Genomic DNA, 25473 nt, shown 5'->3' with positions numbered 1-25473 from the left:
CCCACATTACTCACGGAAGCATCCTCACGTCCTGGTCCAATAAATCATCATGGCCAGAAAGCCAAAAATACACAAGAAACAACAAAAACCAAAATACAATAGAATTGCAATTTTCCATCCCAGGATGGTGTCCAGGACTCCCTTTCCGGCCTTACTCGTCCTTAAATCCTGACAAATGAGAGAAATTTCATAGCTCAGAGGTTATTAACGTGTATTAGCAGAGAAATGAAGGCGAATGCATTAAGTCAACTAACTGTGGTAAATAGAGGGGAATCAACTAGAACGCCTTGGTCCTTGCTCCTTGCTCCGTGGTCCTTAGAGGGTGACACGTTGCACGGGGAGGATGAGACGACAGGACCACGGGGCAGCATCAAATTTGCTGCTTCATTTATAAGGATTACGGCGCCCGAAAACAGTAAAAACTCATAACAAAATTACTTGCAAGAAAATGCAACAAACTCAACTATAAGTATAAGGATCTAGCCACCAGGAAGTCGCACTTCGAGGGGAGGATATCAGAGTGGGTGGGTGACTCTGACTGGCCAGCCAACCGCTGTGGATTGTCCCCGTTTTCCACAGCACAAAACACGAAATATGCATTAGTTTCTGGGCTTGTACTCTGTGATTATAACTTTTTGTGTTGCACATTCGAGGGTTGGCTCTAAGAGGCTTTCGGAAAGTCGGCCAAATCTAAATTAAATCGGTGGCGGGGATGATTTATTATTATTATTGAAAGTATCCATTACAGCAAATAAGGTTTTAATATTAGTTTGAATTTAAATAAACAGTAAGTGTTTAAATAAACAGTAATAATTTATTATTATTATTGAAAGTATCCATTACAGCGAATAAGGTTTTAATATTAGTTTGAATTTAAATAAACAGTAAGTGGCTTTAAGTTAAAACCAAAAAGGAAACAAGCCTTCTTACATATCCTTCCTTTACAAAGAAAATTGAAATAGAGCCTTATATCTGACAGGTGACTCAGCCATTTCCCAAGAGGAACATTTCCAAAAAAAAAAGAGCCAAGTAGCTATTTTTCGAATCATTTAGAAAGGCAACTCCATTCCAAGAGTACTACAAGTAGCTGTTTGTCAGGTGTTCGGTGGCTTTTTACCATTTGCGGTGTTGCCATTAAAGGCAGTCAGGATGTCAGAGGACATGACGACTCCTTTGCCAAGTTATTATAATTAAAGTCAGGAGTCGAAAAACGACGACTCCGAGAGGAGTTTCGCTTTCTGCGTTCGTTCATTTGGGCTTTATTGTTTCCTTTCAGTGAGTTTCTGTGTGATGTTATTTGAAATTTGGATCGTCTTGGTGTCTTTGTCGTTGCTTGTTTGTCGTTCGCCTGTTTGTTGTTAACTGCGCCAAGACAGCCACAAGAACAACACAAGGAGAGTGTTTGGGGGCCAGGACAACTCCAACAGCTTGCCTTACAACGGAAATGGCAACGGAAATGGCAACGGCAGCAGCCACAACGGCAACAGCGACAACATCAGCCCGGCAACAACTGCCAGGGCTATATGCCTTTTTAACTTGATTTAATGAGTGCAGGGAAAGACATCAACAAGAAAAATGAAATAACTGTCATTGAAGACATGAAAAAGGGAGTCCAGATGGGGGATAGACAGCGATGCCTCGCTTCCAGTTCGTCTCAAATGAGTTGAGCTGGCGGAGTGCGAGGCTGCGCTACTTAACTGGGACACCAAGGGTCCTGAAGTTCTCCAGTCCTGTATCCCTGGGCATGGCAGGGCGCAATTATGCAGCAAATTAACGCTTTATATTTATTAAAAGGAAACCCAAGGAAATGGACTTGGGCGTGGTCTGCCACACACCAAGGGGGATGAATATGACTCTGAGTATATAAAAGCAGCGCATTTCCTTTGACAGTTGCTGAAAAGGCGAAAAATCCGGTAGTAAACAGGGCTATCCTTCAGAACTCTTATTGTGAAGATAGTAGAGAGAATAAAAATATACTCTCATTGATATTTATGATGAAAGTTGATGAATTGCTATAAAAAATGCTCTGAAAACTCTCTCTAGTTCTAGAGAGCCTAGCAAGTTCACTGTTTCATATCGTACAGTCTGTTATCATCGTGATATCAGCAAGATATTTTTGTAACTTCATTTCCCTATCTATATGTAAAGATTTTGCCTTGATATTTTATAATATCATGGATTTCGATCAAAGGAATACCAAGTGAAGGCGGTAATATTGTTTAAAGTCTGTATAGATTAAATTATCAAGAGGTGAAGGTACACACTTAGTCACAAGGACAGTTGTTTAGTTACTTTAACTATCACAGACTTCTTCATTCACCAAATCTGAAACCTTTAAGTCCGACTTCCGATTAAAACTTTGAATCATCACTCCGTTTTGTCACCTTGGCTTCAGTCTATATTTATCATAAAAGTTACACAGTTCTTAATCATTACAGGTATTATTCCACGAGCGGGGTATATCTCTATGAGATGACACATAGTTCCTCCAGGACACAGCAGGCGCCCAACATCAGACAGCACTCGGCGTCACTGGGTCCTGGTGGGGGACCGGGCGGTGGGTAGCTGGGCTGCTCCACCACCACCACAGGTTGTTGGTAGGTGGACGCCGGCATGATCACCTCCACGGGCGGCGGTGGTTGCACCACATTGATGACCTCCACGGGTGGCTGGTAGTACGGATCGATCACATCCACTTGATAGCCTGCGTTGTACATCCTGTTTCCTTTCAACTCTCTGTACTTTTTTTAAAGGAAGTGCCAGTTAGTAACTGACTAGTAACTGGCATAAACTATGCGACTAAATGAACACTGGTCGGTGACGCGCCTTTTACTGAAACATCGATCGCAAATGGCTGGCTTTTGGTGTGGTGGCCAATATCTTACTCATTTTTATCTAAAGCCGGTAGGCATTTGATCAATGAGGTGTCCCGATTACACACAAATAACATTGAAATTTAAGCTAAAGACAGTGGGTTGAATTTGAATATTCAAGAGGTAATAATTAAAAATAATAATAACTCTTTTCTGAGTTTGATTTCATATATTATTCCTCGTTTTAATTTATCACAAAAATGTTTAAACTAAAATTAAACTGTAATGTTGTTTATCCATTTAAGGGAATACTACTAAAACTGGTTAGCTACTTCACTAAATTAAGTAAAGTTTTTAAAACCTGAAATTCATACACTTTACTATTGTTTCCCCACCACTGTTTCCCGTCCGCCGTATCACGTTGCGTATGAGTAATATTTTTTTTTGGGCTTTAGATAAACTTCTGGCCAAGAAAGACAACGGGCCTGAAATTATGTTAAATGAGCGGGCCAACACTAGTAATACGCACTCCCCATCGCACTCCCACTCCCATGCCCCTACCCACTTGCCACTGCCATTTCCGTTTATTCAATGGCCACCACATCGGGACCCTTGTCAAAAATATTTGGGGCGAGAACTCTGACGCTGCGGTTGCAATTCAAGAGCCAAGAGTCATAAAATCCTTTATCAAATGAGAGCAGCAGGCCCACGGAGCTATAGCTGCTGTGGTGCCACCAACTTGGCTCTTGCCACTCTTGACACATTTTCCGCTTTTATTGGCAAATTGAGAAACATATAAATAATAACTCGGAATGTGAACTAACTTTGAAATGATGTGGTGGGCATTTGCAGCCAAAAAAAGGATTGCTGCTTGGATGCCCCACGCCCCATGCCCCATGCCACATGCCCCTTCGGCTCATTCGGCGTCATAAAACTACAAATTTTTGTGGCATGTTATTAAATTTGGCTTTTTATTATTATGTGGTCTTTTTGGCATTGAGATTTATGTAAGACAATATGTTACCAGAACGGGGCAGCCCTCAGCCCAAGCCAGCAGTGGAAGTACAAAGCGTTATTTATAACAAATCGTAAAATTTTATTGCACTAAAAAAGTGTGTGTGAATTGTGTGTGTGTGTGGGTGGCCGTCATAGACATAGAAAGTTAATTTAACGTAACGCATTAAGGGTTTTTGAGGTCCTTTGTTTGAAGGCTCCCAGCCTCACTCCTCCCCAGCCTTCATCTCTTGTATTTTTTGTGGCACTTTCTTTGGTTTTTTTTTCACATGATGGTGCAGCAGCAACAGCAGTCGCCACATCCACAGCAACAGGGACAGCAGGGGCAGCAACAACAGCCGTTCTCCTTGGGCGGCGGTGGTGGAGGTGGTGGCTGAACAATTACCGTGGTTGGGCCCTGCGCCATGGGAGGTACTTGCACCACTTCGACCCGAGTTCGGTGATCCATTGCGATTTTAATACCAGTTGACTTGTTGCACCGCACGCGTTTCGTTTGGCACTGCCGGATTTTCCTATTATAGCCACCTTCTTGCCAATCTCCGCCTATTACGCTCTGGCTCTTATCTAGAGATAAAAAACTACACTGGAACTGTTATCGGGAATCGGCGATTTATGTGAAGTACCTCTAGAATCGATGGTGGTCGAACCTTGCTTGTCTAAGCCCATATTTGATAAGGCCTTTGGAATTGATTGGTGATTTATTTCCCTATTTACACCTTACACCCAAAATATAAAAAATAAAATTTTTGATTTAATTGTAGAATACAAAATATATACATATGATAGATAAGCTTACAAGATAAGCATTATCTTGTAGAAACTGTGATATCTTGGGCTTATCTCGCTCTGAGAATGCACTTCATAAACTTTATAGCTCGTATAGTATTCCCCAATGATTCACCCTGATTTGCATGTTCAATTAACCATCTATTTCAGCGCCAAATCCTCCAATTACCACTTTAAAAAGCTCAAAATATAAACTGCTCTATACGGATTCCGATTGCATACTTAATTGGTGTAGAATTTCCAATGGGATGGCACGTAAGTTGGTTTATCAATTCAATGAGTCACATTACACAAACTACGCACTGATGTCACATAATACCCAATGGGGCAGCTAATTATATATACCACCTTATCGTAGCACTCAAAACTACTATATCCCGTATCCTAGTACGCACTTTGCATTCGAAACCAGCCACCCAGCTTCCCATCATCGGAAGCCGCATCATCAATTTCGGGCAAATAGTTCCTCGTTGCTCGTATCGTAAAACGGGGATCTCAATTAAAATTTTCACCCAACACCGCAACTTTTTTGGAGAATGGGACGGGGGTTGTATATGGCGAAGGGCGTTACCTTGATGAAATTAATAAAAATATATATTTTTGAGCGCCCTTCGTGCAATGGCGATGATAATTAGTGTACGTGATTCTATTTACTCTGACTGGGCCCCCCCTTCGCGGCTTGAAAAAGGGGTTGGGTTGGGGTCGGATGGGTCGGAGGGTCCTTTAAGCCAACATCAAGGGAATGCCACAGTGTATGAGTGTGTGTGCAGGATGTAATATGATATGCGCGTAAAAAATATAGTACGTGTGTGCGTGACAATGGTAACAACGTGCACCAGCAGATCCCTTCCAAAAAAGAAATGGTCTGGGGACATCGGTTTCTGGTGGGACTTTGTTGGGGTGTCAAAAATGAAACTACGCCTGCTCGGAATTTTAAAATAAGCAAATGAGTTCGAGCTTGATGAAAGTAAGCAATACAGAGCCGAAGCAACAGCAGCAGCAGCCCATAAATATTTATAAACTTTCCCCTGTCATATAAATACAGGGTCATTAGTTAACTTGCACACCTTTCGCCGAAAAAGGACTCGAGGACAATAAAAACGAACTAGGCGGCAATTTGAATTCCTCTACTCCATCAAGGATATAGACTAAATCCGACCTATGGAGAATAGGGTTAATGGAGCTCTAAAGGGATTTATGGAATAGGATTTTGGAAATGGGACTTTTCAAAAGGAGAAAAATGAAATCATACCTTAGGTATTAAAAGTAATTCTAAACAGAGCTAGTATAATGAAATCTGAAGCCCCTACAAAAAATAGAGTATACGCCACGTTGGCCCATTCATGAGGCTAGTTGACCCAGGCCAGAACCAAGCCTATCAGCGGTTTTTTATATAAACTCCTGTATATATAAGTGTATATATACGATACATATAAAAATGATAAAGCCAAATGGCGAAAAGTGGCAGTAAAAAATAAAATGCGCTGCCGCAAAAGTGCCATTTGTGGCATAAACACATGCGCGCCAAAAACTTTGATAAGACAAAAGCCGAGCAAGGCCAACCAGACCGCCAGCCAGGTGGGTAGGTGGCAGTTGCTGCCACTAGGCTGTAGGTCGAGGGGAGGCCGAAAACTTTGGCAAAGTGTGGCGGCGGGAAAGCCAGAGTGGAAATGTCCCAAGAATGAACTTCGTCGTCGTTGTCGTTGAGACCGCAGTGTGCCACTAAATGCTGCCACTAAATGTGTGCCAAGTATTATTGCAGGTGCCAGGTGCCTATCTTTAACTGTGAGTGTGTGTGTGTATTTATATCTGGGTGTGTGTGGGTAGGAGCTCCATGCCGAAATTGCCCAAGGAGCCGAAGCTGCTCCTTGAGACGCCCACCGCGCCAGGACTCGCATAAAATTAGCACAATAAAAACACATAAATGCGGCACAAAAACATGAAAATCCACTTGTTATAATTTAATCGAGTTGATAGAATTTTTACGACACCTTCCTCCAGGTATATATAAGTGAGGGTGAGCGAGTGTGTGTGGTTGGGCGAGACTTTCTTAAAATGTGGGACAAAATAAAAGTTTTAATCACACGTCGCCATTTTATTGTCGGCCATGAAGATAGCAAATGCATTACCAACTCTACCTGGTACAACTTGAGCTCAAATAAAAATACTTAAGTGCACAACACACGTGTGCCAAAATGGAATCACTTAGTTTTTGGATAAAGAAAGAATTTGAATGAACAAAGCCTTTTTTTCGGAGGTGTTTTCATGTATTTTCGAGTGTAAAGTTAATCCAAAGTGATAGAAACTCAATAATAAAACAATAAAAAAGAGAAACTATCTAGGAAAACTTATCCGTGGATAATTTGCTCTTGGATTGCTCTGCTGAGTCCCCATCTCGACTGCCCAACGAATGAGTGGCCACGGATTCGGTTCGACTTTCCCTACGAGACTGCATCAAGGTGGCACGTTTGGTGATCGCATCCTCGTTGTTGCAACTCATGCAGGCCTCTGTGAAATGGACCAGTTCCGGGGCATCCAGATCATGGGCAATGGGCAGAGCCTCCTCCAAAGCCTCCTTGGTCTGCTCCAGTTTGTGCAAAACAGCATTGGCCTTCACAATTTGTATAATGCTAAGGAACTTCCATATATTGCTATTGCAGTTCTTGCTCTCTGGAGAAATCAATTATTTTTAAATTAAGTACTATTATTTAATATTAAAATATACCCTTAATAGCTTTGCGAGCGTTGAAGACGCACTCGGAATGTCGTCCTTGGTCCAAATGCGATTGCGATATTTGATGCAGAAGGTAACATTTTTCAATAGAATACTTGGCAAAAATCATACGATGTTCCAAGCGGGCGGTGAGTTTTCTATAAAAAAATGATTCCCAATTAAAAAATATATTATTGTTTAAAAAAATCTCTTACTTGGCTCGGGTAGCTTTCGGATCGGCGGCATCGGGTTCTGGATGCGTAGAGCGATCCCCGAAAACCAGGGACACAAAGTCCTTGACCTTATCCTTTGGCAAGCGGAGTAGGGTAAGTATGGCTGAAGTTCCCAGGACCAGGTTTTTGGGAACTCTAAGCTGCTCAGCCAAAGCCAGGGCCAGGGTATTGTAAACCTCGTTAAGAAACTCAAATTTCCAGCACATGACACGCGAAGTTTTCAATACCACATAATCGCCCATTACCTCCTCAACGAATTTGGTCAGTTGCTGGGGGATTAGATATTTAAATTTATATTTTTATAGGCCCTTGGAACAGCTGCAGGACTTACCTTAACCCTACGGTGCTTGCGCAGGACGCGAATCTGTTTGAGGACCTGGTTCATGTTGCGATGAGTCTGGTATTGAACACGGTACAGGTAGGCCTCTCGGTACCTGTCCGACATGGCCTTGTTTCGATACTTAAGGAAATTAACCAGGTACAGCGGACTGCGGGACTGCAACATTTTCTGCAAGGGACAAGAAATAAATACCGGGATTAAAAGTCCTGCCTGAGCCGGAGACCGGATTACAACGTACCATAAACTTTCGAACTATTTCGTACTGTTTTCTGCTGATCTGATACAGGATATATGAGGACTCCTTGCACTGGGGCAGCAAGAGGGTCGGATTTTTGCATAGCATCTTCATGAAGAGCACATCGACCCAGGAATCATTAATGTAGGACTGATGGAAAATGTTGAAGGCCCGCTTCCGACGGGCAATCTCCATGGGCGACAGCAGAACCTCTTCGATTTCGGGAATACTCTGAACATCGCAGGCTCCCTGCTCCTTTAGGACCTTCCAGAGGGGACGGGTTTCGACCTTTTGCTTTTCCTTCATTAGATCATTGACGATGTTGACGGTTTTGGTGTTTTTTGAGAAAAAGGCAGTCATGGCCTCGCCAGTCACATCTTTGATCACCTCGTCCACCTAGTTTCCAAATATTTAATATCTAAAATTCTTGCACCAACTTTAAGGTAATAATTTAAGACTAACCACTAGCAATCGCTGATCAAAGTTCTTTCTCTTATTTCCAGTAAAAACTCGAACATTGTTATGCATTTCAGCTTTGCTGTTTTCAAACTGATTCAACTCATAGAGAACATCGCAAATGTCCAAGTTTATTTTGGCATTCGGTTCTCCAGTGACCTTCATGGACAATTCTGTTTATAGACATTAATTATACTTTATCATCAACTATTTATTTTGCAATACTCACTGGCAGCCTCCCGACTGTCGGACAGAGCTCCCAGCATCTGAGCCGCCTTCCGCTTGGTCTGGCACCTTTGGTAGAGGGTCATGTGGTCCAAGGGCTCCAGATCAAGTGCCTTGTTCAGATAGTGCATCGCGAAGTTCTCCCGACGGCGCCGGGAGTAGTAGATACCCCAATCCCGGTATATGTCATGGAGGACCTCCGGCGACCAGTCGATCTTCATCCATATCGGAATCGGTTCGTCTACTTTGCTCCTTGGAGCCTCAACAATTGACGTCATTATGAGGCTTTCTGCAAATTATCCTTATTTAATAATAGGTTTATTTTCATCTTGAACCTTACCTCTCTTCGATTAAAATGTAAATAAAATGAAGGTTGGAAAACCTATAAAACGGGGATGTTAAATTTTACTACAAATTTACCAAAGGTTAAAATATGTGTGTACAGGTCCAGTGGACGTTGTTGTCTGAGGTAAGGAGCTTGGGAAAAAGTGACAAGGAAACCCAAAAGGTAGATTGTTTGAATGACAAAGTTTTCATTGTGATTGGCCATCAAACACTTGGCTTTATTTCTATTTGGGGCAAAAGTTTGTGGCGTTATGTTTGTTTTTGTGGTCATACAAAGTATGACTGCCCCATATTATTAAGCTGGATGGACGTTCGTGTGTGGCAAGTGGAGGGGCGTGTGGACGTTTCCTCTTCAACTCCGAATTCTGTCACACTTCTAATAAGCGCTTAAAAGCCACGCAAGGCGCTACCCGAAACCAGTGATTAAAAGGCACATTCGTGGGTTAAAAGCAGTGGAAAATCGTAAACCACACAAGGACGGTTGATGGTGACACAAGTGGCAAGTGGCAAGTGGCACATACACGCCCCATATAATAATTGTGCATGCCCAGTGGCAGCCGACCGAAAGAAATCACTTAAAAACGCACCCGCAACCATGGCCACCAATAAATTATTATGCTTCACACCCATTTCCAAATAGGAGCTGTAACAATGAAATTAAAGCCACTGTGCCAGGGACTCCAGTGATAAGTGTTTGGGGCCGAAAAGAAAGAATGGGCCATGGGTCAGGTGAGGTGTGGTCGAGAGGGAGGTAGGTACAACTCAACGCTATCATAAATCTAATGTGTAATAAATTTAAACAGCGAAATCATGCAAAAAAGCCAAAAGCAGGAGGTCCTGTGGCTAAGCTCACGCACAGGACGATGGGTTTTCCTTTTCTATGTGGTTTTCTTTTTTTTTTTTTTTCCTGTGGTATTTTGCGCCACGAAGGACCCGACAATGACTACACTTTAGCGGCAAATTTGTGCGCATTGTCGCCGTATTATTTGCTATTATTTATGCCTTTTCCACTATTTACTTCCTTTCTTGGCGCCCGCCACGCCACTGCCTGGCAGGACCAGGGAGGAGTATGGTTTGGTATGCAAAAGTGGCCACTCCTTGGCCAGCACAAACACATACATACATATGAGCGGGGGAAAATACACTGGGAAAACCACAGGCCGGGAAATCCTCGCGGCTCTGACACTTATGGCGTGCTAAGCATTTGCGCTTGGAGAGAGGCTCGCGTGGATTTTAAACATTTTCACACAACATTCTCATATTTAGACGTTGGCCATCAGTGGAAAACTGGGTTTCCCTTTCACGTTTCTCCTTTCTGCCTTTGGTAAACTGGCGATAATGTAAGCCCCTTTAAGCCCCGAAATAAAGGACGCGAATGCGACCAAACAGCAGCAACAACATCAGAGGCAACAACAACAGGCATGCAACGCCACACGCGACCCCAGAAACGAAAATCTGTGAAATGTAATTGTTACCATGAAAGCACGGGCCCAGGCTCAGGCTCAGGCTCAGTCAGTCAGTACTGTGCTCAACCCCTCCAACTCCGAACTCTCAGCCAACAGAGTGCCACCCCCCTTTTAAGGGCATTTTAAGTAAGTTTGTGTGTGGCATATTCGCAGTTTGATAATCGTTGGGGGTCTCAGCCGCCAACGCTGATATACAAATTGGCTTTTGCAATGACTTTATATATTTTACGAGCTGCGGTCCTTTTTTCGGGTAACGTTGTCCTTTTGCCTTTTTGGCCCTTTCTGTGAGAGAATTCGCATGTGAGCCGCTCGCTGATGCGATTATATAGGGAAAATTGATGCAGATAAAATTAATTGAATTCAAAAAGCCGAAACCATTTGCGTTTTTCCGTTTTCTTTTGCCAACATGCCTCCTTCTGCACTTGGCATGGGAAAATTTCCAATAAGTTTGTGGGTCAAACACAAAAAAAATAGTTGCAGGGCCACAACTGACTTAATCAGGAATTAAAATCAAACTGTTCCACTAACTAAGTCATGGAAGAAATCAGAGAATGACTTACTGAGAAACCCCATAAACCAAATATTCCTTGAACTAAAAGTTCTTTAGAATACAAGTTTCCAATAAACCTAAAGTTCTTCGCAATTTGAATTATTTTCGTACAATTATCTTATCGGTTTCTTCTATAACTTGACACACCTTCAAATATTATTACTTTTCAAACTTAAACTAACCAGATGGTTATCTTGGGAGTATACGACACTTTTTGAAAGAACCTTAGAGGGGTTTTCCTCATTTTATTGGCCATGACTAACTCTGTTTTTTTGACTTAACAAGGTCTTACTCATCTCCATGGTCGTAATAATAATATTGGAATGTTTGTGCCAACATACGGGTCTATTGATTAGCAGGTTATACAAAACAGATTAGATACGACTTATCTGTATATAACAAGGTGGGGTAACTTCGATAAGTAACCGCAAGTAACCAACAGGGATTTAGTTGCTCCATAGAATTGGTTCTAAACGCACGTAAAAAAATATTAGAAAAATGCCACCACCACATGGAGGACCTGGAGGACACGGAGGTCATGGACATGGAGGACCTCCGCATCATGGCGGACCACATGGTCACCATGGACCACCACACCATCACGGACCGCCACACCATCACCATGGACCGCATCGTCCCTGCTGCCTGTGCTGCACTATTTCTTAAGGACATACCAATGAATTTTTGAAAACGTCAAATGGATTTATTATTTTTAAGGACTTTTGTGAAATAAATCAATAATTTTCTCAGTGAAAAAAAGAACAAAAAGTGTTGAATATTTCATAAATGTTTTCTTTCAAAGTATAAGTTTTTGGGATTAGTGTGAAGTAGAAACGCCTTCGTTAATGTCCTTAAATGTGTGTGTTTCAGCTGCTTAATTAGTTTAATCGAGTGCCCAGAGTGGGTCCTGGCAATTAATGGCCGGCTAATCATTATGTGTCACCTCGAAAACGCTTTAAAGCCTCAAAAGCCGCTGCCACTCGGCGGTTACTTTCCAATAACTCTATCCAAATGTCTCTTTGTGTGATTGTGTGTGTGTTCTTTGTTGCGTGTCCTGGCTGAGTATGTGTGTGTGTGAGGGAGGGAGGTAGGGAGGGTGGGAGGTAGTGGGTGGTTAACACACACGCATATCCCATTTAAGGTTGGACTGGTCGCAGCTCTAATTTATAGCAGCCAAGTGGATGCCGAAGACCAGAAGACATACAAGTGCCATAAATTCTGGCAAAGGAACACATTATTTATACTGTCAACCGGTCCATATTTCGGGTAAGGAAAATGCCCTTACTCCGGCCTAACCGTAAATAAGTGCATTGCCATTGGAGTCCATTGCGAAATAAGTCTTCATTAGCGGTTAAAAGGCTGACTGTTTGACCCACAAAGGTCCCTCAACTACTGACTCTGTATTTTCCGATTTTTTTTGCTGATTTCGATTCCGATTCGTAATGTCTTGGTTGCCCCTGTCGCCCAGTAGCCGCAGGAGCAGCCGCAGTTTTAAAGCCGGAAATGCCCAAAACAACAACAGCAACAAGGATAAGGGAAAGGAAAATGCTTAAAGTTCAAATTAAGCACAACAGCTGGCGAAAAATTGAATTGAAAGCAGGAGCAGCGCCAACAAAAGCAACAAAGACCCGCTGCTATCCCGTCACCCCTCCAAAAACCCAAACCAACCAAAAAAAAAAGGAAGAAAACTCTACTCAACCCAAGGCATTTTCACGACGTAGCAGAGAAAAACAGTCAAGGGAAAACCTGAAAGGAAAAACCGAAGCATGCTTTTAGGCGATGGAGCCCGAGATTATGAATACTTCGTACAATCAGCTGGTCGCCGTAAAGAGAAATTGAGAGATAAATCGGGAGATTCGTACAATTTTTGGGGGTTCTCTCCAGAATCACCACTGGCGCCACTTTTCCCCACTACGTTCAGTTTTGGTACTAAATGTCGGCGCATGCGTTACTATATTGAGTGAATTTTGAATAATTCGAGAGCCGATTCTCGGGTTTGGTTAGTACTTCGAACAATGCTCAAGGGTTTGGATGTCAATAGAACGTATTTAGATTGTTTTTAGCCCCCACCATTAGGCCGTAAAATTTAAAGGCCAAATCAACTCGTACGAGTTGCCAAAGATAATGGTTTGTTAAGTGCTGATTGGGAATTCCGAGCCACATAAGAGTTTCCAATGAAAGTGCCAAAAGTAATAATTTTCTTGTTAAAATAATTATATCAAATTGGATTCAATGGAGAAGTTCAAGCTGTGGCTTTAATTTCTTAAGCATTTTACTAAATTCTTACTAAAGATTTAAGGATTTAAAATGTTTTTCCTTCCTCCTGAAGAGATATTCCTGAAGTATCTCTTCACAACTATTATGTACAAATTTCCTGCCTTTATTTGTTCAACATTCTTGATTGTTTTTTTGCCTTTCCTGCTTCATTTCCTGTGCTTCACAATGCTACAATGTTGCAAGTAGCTATGCTCTGGCCCCAGTATTATCCCAAAGTGTGTAATTACGTATGCCGCCTTTGCTAGGCGGATGCCACGCCCACTTTTCCCATACAAGTATGGAAAGTTGCAGTGCATAAATTATGTTAGGCCAAAGTGCAAGTAAAATTATGTGCCAGCCGGCAGACGGACTTTTGGTTTGTTAGAAAGATTAACGCCTTCACTATGTTTTTTATGCCACAGTCATATACACCGGCTCCCCTTCTGCCTCTGGCGGTTGTGCCACTAAGCCGTCTGCGAGTAGCAGGAAAAACAAACTGCAACGGAAGCTGCACCTCATCACCATGCCACCCCATGTCCTTTCCTTTATGTCCTCTGACTATCCTTGCTGTCACTTTTGGGCGTGAGACTGTTTCATGGCGGCCACTTCAGTGCCAACTACAGCGACAATAATAAGCGCTACAACAGCAGCTTAAGCACTGAAAAAAAAGACTATTTTTATTTTAAAATAGTTTTTAAATAAATTATTAAATATATAAGAGTTACAATTTATTTTTTTTTAAAGGAATATGAGCTTTTAAGGAGTAAAGTTTAAGAAATAGGGTTCTGTATCTAGGGCTATAAAAAAGGACTGTATTTAAAAGGTTCTACAAAGTTTAGGAAAAAGAAAGATAATCTTAAAAAAGCCAAAAACAAAACCAGACATTCCTGCTTAAATAATAATTTCAAACTTATCTTAAATCCAACCTATGCTGTCTAGAATGTCATAATATTTAATTAGTCTGCATCTTGGTCTGCGCTTTTCCCCAGTGCTGCAAATGCAGGATAAGGTGTGAACGCGAGTCCTGATGAGTGTGTCAGTATGGGTGTGTGTGTCTGTTAATGATAATGATGACAGTCTGTCGCTGGCTTGGCTTGGCTTGGCTTGGCACTGCACTTGCTCTTTATGCTGACGTATGCTGTAGGACTCTCGGCGCGCTAGTTAAAGTTTTAATTTGGCATATTATAGTGGCTGAAGTGGCACAGCAGGCGCTCGTTAAATATGCCCACAGAACACATGGAATTAGAGCCACAAAAACACTGTAAAAAAAAACACGAATCCAACTGCGACTTATGGCATTGAACTTAGACAGATGGAAGGGGCAGCAATCTCAGCTTTTGGGCCATGGGTGGGTGTATCGACATGGTCGAGTGGCTCGAAATGAATAGTTGAAGTGCCACTAAAGTTGAGGAATGCAACTAGGATGCAGCAAGGATGGCAGAAGGATAATGCCGACTCAGACTAATTGTAGAGACTAGGGATTAGCGATGTTTGTCGGTTCTCTTTTAGTTTATTGAAGGTCAGTGTCGTTTATACAAGATGTTATGGTTGTTTGTCAAACAGAGACTTTTAATTAGATACCGGACTTGAACCTTGGATTCTAACAAACACAAAAAATGAGATAAGATTTTCTTATAAAAAGTTTCCGTATAATTATAGCTTTCTTTGACGTGATTACTTCACGAATTGTAGTCGGGAACCCCACATCAGACTCATTTAGGGTAGTTAATGTAAATTTAAACTTAATAGCTTTCTACAAAAGTGGCAATAAAATCGTGCCACGATAAGTGAGATGCAAACAATAAAACCGAAACCGAAATCGAACTCAAAGTCCAGTCCAGACTATTAATGCTTTTTGCGGCTTTTGAGTATTTCAATCTTTAAGCCATTTAGCAAATTATTCGCAACTCAACCCTTGAATATAAAACATTCGAGTCTCGAAAAAGGGATTCGTCGGAGAAGGGCGGAGTCGTAGACAAGAACAGACAGCCGACATCGAAGGCGAATGGAAATTTTTTGGCAAAAGCATTTCCAATTCAATCAAACGCCCCACACCACACCCCATAGACCGTCCACACATGCTGGCATTTAAATAAAAATAAACAAGGCTGGGAAATACTTTGAAACACTTTTAAGCATCATTACATTAGCAAATTTTCCCGATTCTGTTCCTGAATGGAGGATTCTGAAGGATGCGATTGCTATGGTGTTGAAAGGATGTGTGTGTGGCATGTGTAGAGGCGTGGCAATAGCAAAGGGCACATTATGGCAATGAGAAGTTGCTTTCCCATCTCCTCTACATATTTATATTTCTATTTTTTTGTTGTACTTTTGGCATTTTCTAATTTCCATTTGCGAAAGAATCGTGGGAAATGTAATTATGGCCGCAGAACCCGTCCTGGTCCTGACGTGAGCCAGCGTTTGAGTTGGCCAGCGTTTTGGTGTAATTGTCGTTATAATAAATAACTTCAACTGTCCGACACTTGACACTTGACATCAACTGCAACGGAAGCGGCAGCGGCAAAAAGAATGAGAGTCCTGCTAAAGTCCTGGGTGCATGCAAAGTGCCAGAAAAACATTTGCCATTGCCGCATATTTCAAATGCGGACACATGTAAAAATGCTGAAGCGCTGATAAGGACATTAACATTTGGCCAAACACATAGACCCGCCAAAAAGGGGTAGGGTTGAGTGGGTGGGGTTTGTTGGACGGAAGGTTTCCTTCCGCATATGCGAAACATCAAACGTTAAAAAAAAAGTAAGTAAAAGGCGGAAGGACCTCCACAACGTCGCTTTTGACACGCAAATTTATAACGGCAAACGGTGGCAACAAAAACTTGTTGTGGCCAAAAAACCCAACAAGTCCCTCTCTCTCTCTCGTTACCAAAATAAGGAAAAGCATACAAATGCAATTTAAATTTACTTATTTAGAACCCCTGGGAATTCCAAATTATTTGCCTTTTCACGCAAATTTAGCGACCATTTTTCTAACAAACAAAAAAAAAAGAAGAAACAGGTGGAGTTTTCCTGCCTGACATGTGTACTTGGGCTTGAACTTTTCCAGCTTGATACTTTTTTTCTCTTGCTCCAAACTGTGGGGGGACGATTAGAAAATGCTTTTTCCCCCCCAAAGTAACCCAAAAGGCTCTGACAAATGCTCTTTGGCCAGCATGTTGTTGCTTCTGCTGTTGCGGTGATTAATGACCTCGAAAGCTGAGCAGGATCTGCGGGGATGCTTGGCAGCTTAATTTAAAATGAAAATTGTACTTAATTTCTAGCTGAAGGGAGCGGCCCTGCTAGACTGATTATGCTTTTCATGGGTTTGTTTTTCACTCTATTGGGAATGCCCAGGCCGTAGTGTTCATAAGCTCTGTTTGTTTATTAAAAATAAGCTTACATTTTTCCCGTCTTAATGAAATTTTTCCCCAAAAAAAGTTTCAGATGATCCATAAAATTAAAAATGAAGTCATTTCATTAGTATAACATACTTTGTTTTACCTAAAATTGTTTTAGCATTTGAAATGGAAAAGTTTTTTACTTAAAACATCCAGAATCCTGGTGTTTTCTTTATTCAAATCAATCTCAGCATGCATGCACGTCGCCTGTCGACCATCCCCACCGCAAACAAATTGAATTAAGATTACCACACAAGGATTTCAAAGCATTTGCGGAAAAGTCAAACGAGCTTTAGTTTATTATTATTATTGCGTCAGAGCGAAAAGTTTTCAGCCACTCTGTGGTGGAGGTGGTCGGCATGGGTGGGTCGGTGGGTGGCTTCTTGGGCGCTGCGTTCTTGGATGGATGGAAAATTTTCAATCGCAATCTTATGGTTTATTTCTTTTGCGCCAAAGCTACTTTATTTTGACAGCAGACAAACAAATGTCACAATTGAAATTAAAAGGAAAAGGCAGAAGGCAGTAGCAGTAGCAGTAGCCAGCAGTCAGTGGAAAACTTGTGAAAAACACACTCGACTTGAAGAAGTAGACGAAGGTTTTCTAAGGGCGACGGCGGCCGCAGAAACACCATTCAACGCAATTCCCAATCAGAAACTCCGGATCCGGCCACTACTCCGGCCCCAGCACCGACTCCGGCACAATTCCATCACCGCCGCCGCCGACCCACACGCATTGCTTGGCTGACTTTCTTCTGCATTTTCCCGCCTTCGACTTTTCCTTGGGTTTTGGGTTGGTTTTCCTGGTGTTTTCATTTTGTATGTGTGTGCGAGTTTGGTCTTTTTTTTACTTATTCCTTTAGCTGTTTGTACATTTCACACAGCGTGAAATTTTCTAAATGTCATTTTGCTGTCATCTCGTGGATAATAAGATTACAACTACGCTGAAATAATAGGATTCAAATGAAAAAACTTTGCCGTCGTCTGTCTCCTTTTGCGCTTCTCAACTTTCAATAAGCGCGGAGGTGTAGTCCAAGAAATACGTATATCTCTGAATCAGAGAACCCACTGAATCCGAGGTGGGGCGTTGTCATTTGGACTTGGATTTGGCTTTGGCTTTGGATGTGGATGTGGATGTGGCTGTGGCCAGTTGGAATGGGGCGCAGTGGAAAGTTTCTACTGTTGATGGAGTACCGCGATAATGAGTGGAGCAAGAGCAACCTCAACCACAACTTCAACTCCATCTGGACTCTCCCCCAATGCCTCCTCCTCCTATTCGAAATGCGAAATCCATCTGCGATTGTAACTTGAGCGACCTATGATCTGGAGACCACTTGAGGCGTCGCTGTCTGTACCATGTCTATGTTCTATTTGTATAATTGATTCGATTCTCCTGGTACCGCAGGGAACGGAGGAGGCGGTTTAATGAACCATGCTTTCATAGTGGCCATTACTTCAGACTGTCTGCGTGGCCGCGGGCCACAAATAGACGAAAGTACTATAAGCCAAGATACCAAAGAGACTATAAAAACTATATACGTATATATGTACAAGTCTATAGGTAAACCTAGACCAAAGAAAATAGGGAAGAAACAAACAAACCAAAACGAAAAACAAAACTCAAAACAAAACAAAAACCCATCAGCTGGCTAAGATGGATCACTGCCCGGGGCCATTAAAAAGCACACAAACCGGCTTCCACTGCCTACAACTTTTGGGTATAAAAGCCATGATTTCCGATCAAGCCGGCATCAGAACTTCCAGCAACGTTCTAGCAAGTCATTCGAAAAAATGAACTCCTACATTGTGATCGCTTTGAGTGCTCTGTTCGTGGCTCTGGCTGTGGCTTCGGTAAGAATCAAGGGATCACGCCCCTTTTTTTTACCAAATTCTATTAAAAATGATTTTGCTCTCTTAGCCCGTTGAGCTTAACGAGGACCAAAAGGCTCTGGCCAAGCAGCATGGTGAGCAGTGCGCTGCCGAGCTGAAACTGACCGAGGAGGAGGTGGCCAAGGTCAAGGCCAAGGACTTCAAGAACCCCACTGAGAACATCAAGTGCTTCGCCAACTGCTTCTTCGAGAAGGTCGGCACTCTGAAGGACGGTGAACTGCAGGAGGATGTTGTCCTGGAGAAGCTGGGCGCCTTCATCGGCGAGGAGAAGACCAAGGAGGCTCTGGCCAAGTGCAGGTCCATCAAGGGCGAGAACAAATGCGAAACAGCCGTCAAGTTGCACACATGCTTCGAGGAATTCAAGCCCGTCAAGGCCTAAAGTTATCCCGATGGATGGTGTTTGGCAAATTGTGATTCTTAACTAAAACTTTAAAATTAATGACGATTTGATTGCGATATTAGAATACATACTTTGTCAGATAAATAATTGGTGTTTGAAGATTGGTGCAAATGGGAAATGGTCTGAGAGGAATATTTAATGGTGAGTGTCCAACTTAATTGTTTGTGGTTTAATATCCTGGCTCGCTTAAACCGCTTATAGCCATATATTCATGGCTGGAGATCCGCGGTTTTCAATTTGCATAATTATAATACATCAGCATGCCCCATGGCCAAAATGATTAAACACAAACTGCCTTGAACATGTGAACTAAGTTTATTATTTCAAGTGGCTGGCCGTGTGTGGCCCATAGTGTCCTTTAAGCCTTTAAGCCCTTGACCACACACACTTCGTAGTTGAAGACAAAGTCGCAGGTTGTGGGTGCCTTGGTGGCGCCACAACTACTCAGGAGTGCCTTCAACTTGTCCACGGGAACGCTACTGAATCGCATTTGGGCCAGTTTCACGATTTTGTCGGCATTCGGTGTCCCATTATCGGACAGAAGGCCCAGTTTCTTATAGACACAGCTATGATAGCACTTGACGGCCTCCGAAGGATTCGCAACTTCCTTGTCGGTGGTCAGCAAGTTGGCATCACTGGCGGCAATATTCAGCTCCTTGATGCAGGATTGTTGCATCTGCTTGTAAATTGCCATTTCGGCTGCACTCTGACACTGTTTTTAAGGGATATTTTAAAGGATTTTCAATTTAAATTAAAAAGTTGTACCTTTGCCATTCCGAAAAGGGCGACCATAAGGCTCAGAACCACTAATCCTTTGAAAGCCATCTCTGCGTATCTATTTTCACTTGACAACTGAATTTTGCCTAGAATTTCGGCGATTTAAATACTCTCAGTAGTATTAAAATATAATCTGTACTTTGCCAATTAAGTTATTAAAATTCTATTATATGTATTATTCAATTTTGGAATAATTTTTCGTTTTAATTTGTTGAACCAATTGGCTATTTTCCGAATTCAACCAGCTGGCGTTAAATCATTCTCGTCTGCAATGATCACTCGGGTCAGTGAGCTGTAATTTTCGCTTTATTTTTGTTTGTTGATGAATTTATTTATTTCGGAACGTTTTTGGATTAATTTAAAAGTCCTCAGCTATCTTCAGGTATTTGTGCAAAAAACTGTTTCATGTGAGACTTAAAAAATAGCATTAATTATGTACAACATTTGTATTTAATATAATAAAGACACACTTTTTACCTAACACAATTAACATTTGATATTTATTAATTTTGAGTTACTTTTAATTAATATATTTTTTTAAATCCACGCCTAATAGTATGTTTGGTGGATCTCTTCATTATAGCCTTAATAAGTAAGGCCGAAAAGCAGACTACATTTTGGTTAAAACAGATCTTCCAGTTTCAGATAGATTATTTATAGAAAGAAATACATTTTATTTTTTACAACTTAATTTTCTACGATATTTTTATACCTTTATTCAATAAGAATTTTAAATAAAGTACTATACATTCATATTCTTTGTTCTCAAGATTGGAGGCTAAAAATTTCTCTAAAAAATCACATTTTTGTATTAAAAAACCTTTATTGTCATGTTGCACTAAAAGGCACTTTAATAAACATATTTTTTAATTTGTGCACACCCATTGGTTTTTAACTATATTGTGTAGGATTTTTCAGACACCAAATAAGAAACATAAGAGCCCTATATTTATTCCGGCTTGGATTCGGTTGCCGATTCCCCGGAGTGCTGAATCCCATCAATAAAGTCGTTGCCGTCCGGACCGAGTCCCTCGCTCTCGGCCTCCGTCCGCTCAAGGATCTCCCGGATACGTTGCTCGGCCTCCAGGGTCTTCAGGTGATTGTAGCACAGGTGGAGCTTGTAGGCTGCCTCGCAGCGTGACTTGCCCTGGAGATCGCTGCACTCCTTGATGTCGGCCTTCTCGTGCTGGATGATGGTCTGGACCTGGTTCTTGAACGCTTCCTCCAGCAGGATGTTGTACCTGTCCACGTCCAGGCTCTCGTACAGGCAGCTGACGAAGCACTGGAGCGGTTCGTTGTGTTTCAAGTTGAGGAACGGCATCTGGGAGTTCCCGGAGAAGTCCAGATCAGGCAAAGCATTGACATCACTCATAGCTTGGGCTGGTGGCGGAGCCACTTCATTCTCGGCATTGTAATCGTTGTTCAGCAGACTCATATGGAAGAGTTTTAGCTGGGACATTGAGATCTCGGTCTTTCGCATGCAGGACCTCAACATGTCCTGGCTGAGCTTGGGCTCAGTTCCATTGGGAGGATCAGGCACGAGAGTCCGAGTCATGGACATGTTGAGCGAGACGGTCAGTGATCGGGCCTAGGATATATGATATCGAGATCCATAAAATAATAAGCAATTTCTTAAAATGTTACCCATGTCGATGGCAGAAGATCGCTGATAGCCAAGCACAGCAAGGACAGAAGATTAGCTTGAATATACATTAAAAGTTAACTCCCGATCTCGGTTTAGAATGATTTACTTTCCAAAAAAATATGAAACAATAGCGACTGTCACGGTTTTGCGGTCTGCTTTTATAGAGCCGGGCCTGAGGATTGGGATTTCCTTTTCCAAATTGCAGTTTAAATGTCTTTCAAATCGATTAGCAATCATTTTTATGCCTGAACGAGTTTTCCAGTCAGTATCGGTTAATGGTCTTTATCAGATCCAGTGTTTATAAGAGGTCACACTCCAGAGCATTGCCAAAATATAAAAAAAAAGGAAAATTAGCGATGGTCATGAGCCTCTCATCTGTCATATTTGTTAGGCTCGTTTAATGTCCACTATAATTACACAAAAAGGGAAAATGCTTTCGCAAAAAATGTCAGGCTCAATTTGGCAGATGAATCTACAAACCATTTTAAATGCCCGTCCATAAAACGTCGAGATAATAAGAGTATATAGTCGATACTTGATTGCGCAAAGAGTTAAGTTTGTTCTACATTGTTTGCCGTTTCAATTAAAGTAATTGCTGTAATTTTCGTCTAATTTGTTTTTGCAAGTAATGAGTATAGTTTTTTCTTTTAGTTTTCTTGCATATGTATGGTTGGTTTTTTTTGTAAATGTATTATTACTTTAATTTTCTGATTAAAATCGATTCTGTTAGAAAACCAATCACATTAATATCGAGTGTCTGTGACTTTAACATGAACTTTCTTTAGTTTCTTGGCAATGCCAACTCCAATTGACGTTCTTAATAACAGTCTTGGCCTGATAATAAGCAGTCAGAACCACAAAAACCCCAACCACAGAGCACATGGTCCTTAGGATCAAAGGAACTCCATACGGAAAGACATCGGACCATGAAACAAGACAGTGGCAGTCACCCCGCAGCGGAGTTTTATAAAATTAAATTACATTAATGTGAGAACCGCAGGCTAACCACCCAACTCGCAGCATCAACCAACCCCCAGCACATATCCTTGGTCCTTTAGGTCCATTGAAAGCCAACTAGAGACCAAGGATGAGAGCAACAAGACGGCGGACAAGACAAAGGCTGAGATGTCGAGCATCAATGTGTTTTCCCGACCATATCAAGCGTGTTGGTTTCTTTGACAAGCCGCCACGGCTGTCTCCCTAAATGCATTATCCTGATGTCGAATGGGAATCTGTTTAGGCGGGGCGATGGGGAAAGGGGTTCGATGATTGGGCTGCCTTTTTAATAGACATTAGTAAACGCATCACTGATTGCGCAAAGGATCTTGGGCAGACAACTGCAACTGAAACGGATGCTAAGTGGAAGTGACATGACATGGACCGGACAGGCTATCCCGCCAGGAAGTGACAAAATGAATTATAGACGCCAACTCCTGGTGGCCTGGCTCTGCTCCAAATTCCCCAAAGCAGAAGCAAATGTCCCTTTTGTGGCATGCATTGAAAACATGGCGTACAACCCACCAAGAATGAACCACCGAAAGCCTGACCCGAGCTTAACCGGTAAATGCAATTGCGACACGTGCTCAATGAATGTTTAATGATTTGTTAATTGGATTTGGACTTTTAAAAACCCGGCCTCGCCCCCTGTTTGGACTCCGGGACCCATTTATGTCCGAATCATTTGCTCCATCCGTAGCCAACGCATGTGGAGGTGGTCCTTTGTGCCGCAAAAGTTTACAGGAGCAGGAGAACAACAGTTCCGACCGCCGCTCATCAATATTTATGCCAAACATGAGCGTGCAAATGCCTTTGGGATCGGTCCTCCGGCCGCGGACTTAAGCCCCCTGACGACGGTCTGACAGTGGGCTCTAATGATGGCCCACTGTTATGCAAATGTACCAGGCAAATGGGTCATACGACGGCGAACGACATCCATTGACAACTCGAATATGCATAAGTAATTATGTATAAGAATTTCGCTTTTAATTTCCTCTGAGATGCCGAAGTGGGCGTGATCTGGGACGATGTCAAGGTTTTTCAAAATTATTTACCCCCAAAAGGCATTGTCTTTATGATATAACGAGATTACTTTGAAATAAATAGAAAATCAATAAAATAAATACATTTAATTGTCCAGGGAATGAGCAGTACATGGCTTCTTCAACAAACTTCCTCAAATAGAAACATATTTTTAGGCTCACATTTTTTTATATTTGCTTTAAAATAATAGTTAACAATTCACAGATCTTTTAACATAATAATACAGGGCTCTTAGACATTGGCGCGGTTCTTGTAATAACACTCGTAGAGCTGGAAGGCAGTGTCGCACTTGTCGGCTCCCTTGATGGAATCGCACTTGGCCTGGACAGCCTTCACATTATCCTCGCCGGCGATGGGTCCCAACTTGGCCAGAACCTTGTCCGGTTGGACCTGACCATCAACTAAAAAGCCGGTCTTCTCCAGGAAGCAGTTGGCGAAGCACTTGACCTTTTGATCAGCGTTCTCGAAGTTGCCACCCCGGAGGGCCAAGGCCTGCTCCTTGGTGATGCCTTCCTGCTGGGCGCAGAGGGCTCCATTGGCATGGGCAACGGCCTTCTGCTCATCGGTGAGGTTTAGGTCCTATAGGATATTGTTGTGTTTTAATTATATTAAACAGTTTCTGCCTCTATTGACAAACTTACGGCTGTGGTGAGAGCCAAAATGGCGGACAGGACAATCAGGAACTTCATGTTTGGTGTTTTAATATTTCGCCACTGGAGATGCTGCAGGAAAGCCTTTGGTATTGATACTGTTTCTCGGATTCTACCGCTTGTTGGTTTTTATATGGTTTTGTATATACAACCTCGCCAGAGTTTTGTTTTGATTATCGCTGTTTTGTTTCGCTCTACTCCGCTGATCACACCGTATACGCAATTAAATGTCTACCTGGGTATATATTGGATAGTTTATTTAAATATCCGTTTTAACGATTTTGCCGGTCCATGTTTTTGTTTCATTTTTTTTTTTATTGACCTGTGCCCCACCGATCCGATAACCCGGTTCTGACTCATTTTTTTTGTTCTCCGGCTTAAAGTCCACTCGATTCATGGGGCCAGTGCAAATTACTCATCATCTAACGTAAAGTTCACTAAATGAAGCAAGTCTATTACGATTCCCATTGTACTGATAATTGGCCATAATACGCCTGGGGGGCAGTGCCGAGCTCATTATAAGGCTAAAATAATTTGATTTCCATAATGTAAGTGCTAATTGTGATTATAGATTTTCCGACGATTATAGAATCTATTTTTCCCAAGGGTCACCACGCTCAGCGAAGCGTCAACCAATTTGTTTTGTTTTCATTCTTATTTTTTACAAACTCAACACTAACTCTTAAAGACATCAACTTGAAATAAAATATTTTACTCAGAGATTAAGTACGTTTTTATGGGAGTTTCGTAAATAAAAAATATTGCACGAGAAGCATGATTCGGCAGCTTTCTAGAGTCTAGACTCTAGATATAGGTTTCTTGGAGCCTCTCACTCTGGGAATATCCATTCAACAAGTTTGAGAGAAAAGACTTACAAACAAATAAAAAAGTAATTCAAGTCCAAAGGTAAATATTTATTTTCTTTTCTTAGGTATTTTATATTTATTTATTTGCATGATTGGGTTTAGGTTTGTAGGCCTCAGGTACTATGAGCTTTTAATTAATTATCACCAGGTAATAAGTTGGCTTGAAGAAACCGGTTTCTCTCGTACCAGCCTCTATTGTTTGGGTTTGTTTTGGCCAAGTTTGAAGTCAAGTGCCGGTATCAAAGTCTAAAATGCAAACGAGTCTCAAAACCCCAAGTCCATGAGATTAAGATCAATACTGAACTGGTTGCGCTGATTAGTTTGTTCATTAGCCATAAAAGTGACATCCAATGATTTGCTGGCTATATGGATTTGGATACAAT

The 25473-nt window shown here is 41.9% G+C and overlaps 7 protein-coding genes across 7 annotated transcripts; 1 reads left to right on the top strand and 6 right to left on the bottom strand.

The window, feature by feature from the left end:
* Positions 1–2371: 2371 nt before the first annotated feature.
* Positions 2372–3197, bottom strand: LOC6496014. Its single transcript, XM_001960005.4, has one exon. The coding sequence runs from the start codon at positions 2715–2717 to the stop codon at positions 2466–2468; it is 252 nt and encodes an 83-aa protein (XP_001960041.1). The 5' UTR covers positions 2718–3197; the 3' UTR covers positions 2372–2465.
* Positions 3198–3888: 691 nt separating this feature from the next.
* Positions 3889–4508, bottom strand: LOC26515085. The gene is made up of 2 exons (XM_014908601.3): positions 4451–4508; positions 3889–4391 (listed from the first exon to the last, which is right to left on the bottom strand). The coding sequence occupies exons 1-2, from the start codon at positions 4491–4493 to the stop codon at positions 4093–4095; spliced, it is 342 nt and encodes a 113-aa protein (XP_014764087.1). The 5' UTR covers positions 4494–4508; the 3' UTR covers positions 3889–4092.
* A 2345-nt stretch (positions 4509–6853) lies between these two features.
* On the bottom strand, positions 6854–9302 carry LOC6496013. The gene is made up of 8 exons (XM_001960004.4): positions 9156–9302; positions 8820–9104; positions 8597–8763; positions 8138–8530; positions 7891–8067; positions 7542–7828; positions 7339–7484; positions 6854–7283 (listed from the first exon to the last, which is right to left on the bottom strand). The coding sequence occupies exons 2-8, from the start codon at positions 9091–9093 to the stop codon at positions 6952–6954; spliced, it is 1776 nt and encodes a 591-aa protein (XP_001960040.1). The 5' UTR covers positions 9094–9104; positions 9156–9302; the 3' UTR covers positions 6854–6951.
* A 7788-nt stretch (positions 9303–17090) lies between these two features.
* LOC6494597 (general odorant-binding protein 56a) lies at positions 17091–19196 on the top strand. The gene is made up of 2 exons (XM_001960002.4): positions 17091–18673; positions 18741–19196. Exons 1-2 carry the CDS (start codon positions 18614–18616, stop codon positions 19089–19091), a joined length of 411 nt encoding a protein of 136 aa, XP_001960038.1. The 5' UTR covers positions 17091–18613; the 3' UTR covers positions 19092–19196.
* Positions 19197–19404: 208 nt separating this feature from the next.
* On the bottom strand, positions 19405–19978 carry LOC6496012 (general odorant-binding protein 56a). Its single transcript, XM_001960001.3, has 2 exons — positions 19878–19978; positions 19405–19824 (listed from the first exon to the last, which is right to left on the bottom strand). The coding sequence occupies exons 1-2, from the start codon at positions 19935–19937 to the stop codon at positions 19471–19473; spliced, it is 414 nt and encodes a 137-aa protein (XP_001960037.1). The 5' UTR covers positions 19938–19978; the 3' UTR covers positions 19405–19470.
* A 707-nt stretch (positions 19979–20685) lies between these two features.
* On the bottom strand, positions 20686–21675 carry LOC6496011. Its single transcript, XM_001960000.4, has 2 exons — positions 21534–21675; positions 20686–21477 (listed from the first exon to the last, which is right to left on the bottom strand). Exons 1-2 carry the CDS (start codon positions 21600–21602, stop codon positions 20839–20841), a joined length of 708 nt encoding a protein of 235 aa, XP_001960036.2. The 5' UTR covers positions 21603–21675; the 3' UTR covers positions 20686–20838.
* A 2047-nt stretch (positions 21676–23722) lies between these two features.
* Positions 23723–24374, bottom strand: LOC6496010 (general odorant-binding protein 56d). Its single transcript, XM_001959999.4, has 2 exons — positions 24216–24374; positions 23723–24153 (listed from the first exon to the last, which is right to left on the bottom strand). Exons 1-2 carry the CDS (start codon positions 24261–24263, stop codon positions 23806–23808), a joined length of 396 nt encoding a protein of 131 aa, XP_001960035.1. The 5' UTR covers positions 24264–24374; the 3' UTR covers positions 23723–23805.
* Positions 24375–25473: the final 1099 nt, after the last annotated feature.

Source organism: Drosophila ananassae, chromosome 3L (assembly GCF_017639315.1).
Source record: "Drosophila ananassae strain 14024-0371.13 chromosome 3L, ASM1763931v2, whole genome shotgun sequence".
NCBI lineage: Eukaryota > Metazoa > Arthropoda > Insecta > Diptera > Drosophilidae > Drosophila > Drosophila ananassae.
The sequence above is the reverse complement of the archived record's forward strand: the minus strand, read 5'-3'. Positions and strand labels throughout refer to the sequence as shown.